The sequence below is a fragment of the Cryptotermes secundus genome, unplaced genomic scaffold (genome assembly GCF_002891405.2).
Source record: "Cryptotermes secundus unplaced genomic scaffold, Csec_1.0 scaffold810, whole genome shotgun sequence".
NCBI lineage: Eukaryota > Metazoa > Arthropoda > Insecta > Blattodea > Kalotermitidae > Cryptotermes > Cryptotermes secundus.
Window position 1 is genome coordinate 348,597 of NW_019731279.1, and position 6,000 is coordinate 354,596.

Here is a 6,000-nt window from a genome sequence, read left to right on the forward strand (position 1 = left end):
TCGATAGACGCTGATGTTCCTGTGTAAGCTGTTTCCATCTGACGAGGTTCAATCAGCTACTTGTTTTCTTCTAGGTTGTGTGAGATATCCTACCTACCTACCTACCTACCACTCGGCGCTACAGCCCCGGCTGAGCCTTGGCCTCCTCTACACCCAGTCTGCACAACCAGTGCGTGCTGCCATAGGAACGGATCCACGCATGACGACCCGAGGCTGGTTGTTAGATTTCTGAACAACATTCTTTTACAGGATGAGGTTGTTAGCCTCATGCCCAACCCTCTACCTGGAGGATCAGGGTATCACTCTTAGTCTGGACTTTACCCTTTGACCTTTCAGGCATGGGTGACCCTACCAGTAGTTAAACTACCGCCGACAAAACTCTCCAGGTCACAGTCACGCAAGCCCCACCACCATGACAAGGTGGAGACACTTTGGGAAGGGGGGTATGAAAGAACATTACGTTTGTCTCTTGGACGATTCTTCTTCTCAGTATTAAGAGGACCCTGTAGATTATTTAACTTCTACTGTACATAAATCCAGCACTGGTCTTAAACGTCTGATCTGCCGAAAATAATGGCCTGCGCTTGGACGTAACGTTGCAGACTTGCTGCCGTACAACACTCAACAGGGCGTGCCCGTCACCCGAGAGTTCCTTCTGAAGCTGATCGATGTACTTCTGGAGTTCGTGCGTCAGACCAATGACAGGAACTGCAAGGTGCTGGATTTCCATCATCCGGCCGACATGAGGCGCCTGCTGGACCTGGACCTGCCAGACAGACCTGCTACCCTGCAGCAACTTATAGACTACTGCTGCCTCACTCTCAAGTATCAGGTGAAGACAGGTGAGTGTTGCACCCGTCCTCCCCAGAAACATTCAAGGATCTGCATGCACGTAGTTCTATTGGTTAGGTTCTTCTATTGTCTTTTCTTTCTTGGGGTGGGGTGAGACTGAGTCCACTTGGTACGTCGGCCACTAATTGGCATACTGTACCAGCCCCGGATGGTAGATGATGATGAATGTAGAGAAGTCGGTGGAATGAGAATTGTCAGAGGAAAAAGAAGTACTCGGAGAAAACCTGCCCCAGTACCACTTCGTCCACCACGAATCCCACATGAACTGACCTGGGCTGAAACACGGACCACCGCGGTGGGAAGTCAGCCACCTGAGCTATGGTACGGTCAAATTCTATAGATTACCTGAATCCCGTGTGGAGGCGGGGAAGAATACCGCCGCCATAACCCTATGAGTCATCTTGTCACCAGAGGTCACCCAACCCATCTACCCGTTGCCCTACTTAATTTCCTACCATCAAAAATCAAACTTGGTCTCTGACATTAAGGGAGGAACACAGACTGAGGGTGTTTGAGAACAGGGTGCTGAGGAGAATATTTGGGCCGAAGAGATGAAATGACGGGAGCTTGGAGAAAATTAAACAATGAGGAACTTAATAAATTTACAATCTTCACCAAGAATAATGAGATCAAGTCAAGGAGGATGAGATGGGCAGGGTATGTAGCACGAATTTGGGAGAAGAGGAATGCATATTGGATATTGGTGGCAAAGCAGAAGGAAAGAGACAGCTAGAAAGACCAAGACGTAAGTGGTAGATAATATTAAAATGGATCTAAGAGACATAGGATGAGGTAGTATGGACTGAATTCGTTTGGCTCACGGTAGGGACCAGTGGAGGGCTCTTGTGTACACGGTAATGAACCTTGGGGTTCCATAAAATGCTGGGAAGTTCTTGAGTAGCTTCTTAAGAATGGTTCAGCTCTATGTTAGTTAACATCGATAATACCGAAGGCGGCCGTGAAAGCTTCTTAGAAGGGAACGAATCAGTCGCAGAAGGGTTCTAAAATGTTGTGCCCGACGAATTTTTCATTTGTGTATCTGTGTCAAGTACATACATTTATGCACAATCAAACATTAGGATCACAGATGAACTGGTTAGGAAGTGGATGGGAGCGATCTTTTATTGCTAGTGTGGTGGGACTAAGTCCCTTGTACTGCGGCCACTTCTGGCCTATTGTACCCGCCCCAGATGATAGGTGAGGGTGACTGTGGAACAATTGGTGGAAAGAAGATTGGCAGGGGAAACCGAAGGACTCGGAGAAAACCTGCCCCAGCGCCACTTTGTCCACCACAAATCAAACTTGACCATACCCGGAATTGAACCCGGGCCGACGCGGTGGCAAGCCAGCGACTAACCGCTTGAGCTATGGCGCGGCCCCTATATATATATACACACACCAAGTGTTGAAAATTTCGACATTTACCATGGCAGAATGTGACGTGTTGCTACTTTATCTCAACTTCATAGTCAAGAAATATTTGGAGGGAATCTCTCTACACTTGAAGTTCACAAGGAGTATTATGTGTATTCGTATTATTTGCCCATGCATTTTACTGTGCTCTGACTTGGACATTTTCGAAGGAATTGGTAAGTATCAAGGTCCATCAAGTGCGACAGTTAAATATTTAATAAACCTTTTCATGTTTTGCCCACCACTGTCCATTATCAGAAGTCAAAGCCAACACGACAAAGGGAACATTTTACATGTATGATAAACACACGTTGTTTTACATGAATTTCTAAAATTACAAATCAGGAAAAGTAAAATACTAATGTAATTAAAATGCCTGTCACAATAGCCGAGCGGTCTAAGTCATGCGTTGTCCTCGCTCGTTCGGAAGCTGGGGTCGTAGGTTAGAATCGCAGTCAGGGCATGGATATTTGGTGTTTGTGTGTGTGTGTGTGTGTGTGCGTTTTTCTGTGTTTGTGTACAGATAGAGGCCTTGCGACGAGCTGATCACCCGTCCAAGGGATCCTACTGAATGTCTAAGATCTAGCACACGGAAGTGAAACGAAGAGTTCCATGGAGGTAGGCCAAGGTCCAAATTGGGGCTGTAGCGCCAAAGGGGAAAATGTAATTAAGATAAGTTAATTTTTTCAATGATTGAAAATATCAGCAAAATTAATTAAATGTTTAAAATTTAAAAGTCTGGTGGCGGCCATATTTTCTTACTATTGGTATATAAAATCTTTTGCTTGGTTGGTTCTATGCACTTAGAAATCAGAGCTGGAATTGACAGGTTTGGGTAATATTTCATAACCGCATAGTGGGACAGCTGAACCACGATAACCCAGCCAGTCTGCAAGTGACATTCGAACCCAAGACCTCCCGAATACGAAGTAATGCTGATCATTCCACCGCGACGTCAGTTCTAAAATTTTCGTTACCGGTAAATATGGAACTACAATTGAAATAAATATTATAGAATAGGAAGTTATTTGGTGAATGTGCGTAATATATCCTTAGTTTTCCACTGGTTCCTGATAACTAATGAAACTTTGCAAATGTACCACATAAAATTGTATATGAATATAGATCGTAAGGTGGCCGCGCGGTCTAAGGCCTTGACTGTCTTCGCCCGCTTAAACGCTGGGATAGTGCGCTCGAATCTCACTTGTAGCATGGATGTCGGTGTGTGTTTATTCTGTGTTTATGCTGTCCTGTGTGTAGGTAGCGGCCTTGCGACGGGCTGATCCCCCGTCCAAGGAGTCCTACCGACTGTGTAAAGATCAAGAAACTAAAAAAGCGGCCAAGGCCCAACAGGGGGCCGTAGAGCCATAGATAGATAGATAGATAGATAGATAGATAGATAGATAGATAGATAGATAGATAGATAGATAGATATTCTTTTCTCCTTCCTGTATATATCTTTATTTTCCTTCTCCTCTGTTTTATATTCTTATCTGTCTCTATCTTGAGCCGGGCAGCGTAGTTGGTATAGCGACTGGCTACGGGCTGGACGACTGAGGGGTCGGAGTTCGAGTCCCGGTGGTGTCAAGAATTTTCTTTTCTCCACGTCGTCCAGACAGGCCCTGGGTCCCACCCAGCCTCCTATTGAATGGGTACCGGGGGCTCTTTCCTCGGGTGTAAAGCGGCCGGGACTTGAAGCTGACCACTCACTTCCAACCACTGCCGAGGTCAAGAAAGAACTAGTTAAGCACAGGGGCAACTTTATCAATGTCTTTATTTCTTCTTCTCCTTCTTCCGTTCTTCCTTCAGCCGTAGCAGCCAAGTCGCTGTCAGTCACTGTCGGCCGCCCCTGGAGTGCTACACAGCACACTGGTGGTACTTGTGTCACTTCGCCACATAAACACTGCCTCCCTCTGATACATGAGACGCCCTAATTCAATAATCTCACCCCTAACTAGCGCCTTTTTGGCGGTCTGCAGGGGGTGACTTTTAACAATAACTAACAAGTGCTATTCATTCATACGCACGTCCAATCGGACCGCATTGTTTGCTTCCCGCCACAAGCAGAGGAACTGAAACCACGCATTCAATACATGTTGTTCTATCACTAAGGCACGTTTGAGGATGCGTGCGACTCTGCAATAGAAGGGATTATGTAAGAGATTATCAACAAACGCACTAAACGTACACCCTACTATGGTTACAGAAACATGAATAAAGATTTATCTCCTAGGAAAATTCGTTTCGGAGGAACGCACTGCCTTCAAATTCAGGATTTAGAAGTGGATATGGAGGTACCAGGATCCTCCGAAACGTTAATAAACTTCTATCATCCTACACATCTCAAAAGATCTTTATCTTCATAGCCACCGCCTGGGAACCTCAAATCTCACGAAATCCTTCATAACTGAACCGCCGAGGATATGAACAATTTGCATTTCTTGTTGGCTTTTATATTAATTACTTAACATCGCTGTCAGTATCGAGATCTGATTCAGGAGGAAATTAAGAAGAGCTTGAATTCAGGTAATGCTTGTTACCATTGAGTCCAGAACCTTTTGTCTTCTCGTCTGCTGTACAAAAACATAAAAAATTAGAATACACAAAACTTTAATTTTGCCTATGGTTCTGTATGGGTGTTAAACTTGGTCTCCGACATTAAGGGAGGAGCGTAGACTGAGGGTGTTTGAGAACAGGGTGCTGAGGAGAATATTTGGACCGAAGAGAGAAGTGACAGGAGGTTGGAGAAAACTGCATAATGAGGAGCTTCATAACTTGTACTCTTCTCCAAGTATAATTAGAGTTATCATGCCAAAGAGGATGAGATGGGCAGGGCATGTAGCAGGAATGGGGGAAGAGGAATGCATATAGGATACTAGTGGGAAAGCCAGAAGGAAAGGGACCACTGGGAAGACCAAGGCGTAGGTGGGTGGACATTATTGAAATAGATCTTAGTGAGATAGGATGGGACGGTATGGATTGCATTGATCTGGCTCAGGATAGGGACCAGTGGAGGGCTCTTGTGAACATGCTAATGAACCTTCGGGTTCCTTGAAATTACGGGAAATTCTTGAGTAGGTGCACAATTGGCGGCTTCTCAAGAAGGGCTCAGCTCCATGAGTGATATGTCAGTATCGAGACTGTATGAATTCGGACTAATTGGTAATATTACTAAGTTAAAAATAATTTCATTATCTTCCCTGTAATATTACATTCATTCTGAAAAGTCCCGTGGTTGGAAATTAATATCTGTATTCGTGTACATGTGAAGAGGTAAAGTTGTCCCTGTGCTTAACTGATTAAGCACTACGCCATGAAGGCGTATGGGGAGTGGAAGTATGGATCCACATTTTCTTGACCTCGGGGCTGGTTGGAGGTGAGTGGTCAGCTTCACGACCCGGCCGCTTTACCCCCGGGAAATGAGCCCCCTGTACCCATTGGATAGGAGGCTGGGTGGGCCCGAAATCCAGTCTTGACGACTTGAAGGAGAGAAAATTCTTGCCATAACCGGCACTCGAACTCCGATGCCTCGGTCGTCCAGCCTGTAGTCAGTCGCTATACCGACTACGCTAACCTGGCTCCTTGTATAGATGTAACTGAAAGTAATACTGTTTCGTACAACTGCAGAGTGGCATGAAGTTCACTCCTGCCCTGTGTCTCCCACTGATTCTGTTTTGTAGCGTTGTCTTCCCAAGAGGGACTGCATATGTGCCCCTGTATGGTTGCCCAGTGCTG

At 45.5% G+C, this 6,000-nt stretch overlaps 2 protein-coding genes across 4 annotated transcripts in view; one reads left to right on the top strand and one right to left on the bottom strand.

The window, feature by feature from the left end:
- The window catches only part of LOC111866896, a 142,313-nt gene that overhangs the window by 83,813 nt on the left and 52,500 nt on the right, over nucleotides 1-6,000 (bottom strand). The window lies entirely within an intron of this gene.
- The window catches only part of LOC111866894 (glutamate decarboxylase), a 93,699-nt gene that overhangs the window by 43,199 nt on the left and 44,500 nt on the right, over nucleotides 1-6,000 (top strand). Inside the window, exon 2 of the mRNA XM_023856241.2 lies at nucleotides 603-842. Within this exon, the coding sequence (XP_023712009.1) occupies nucleotides 603-842 (240 nt within the window). The remainder of the gene's footprint in view (nucleotides 1-602; nucleotides 843-6,000) is intronic.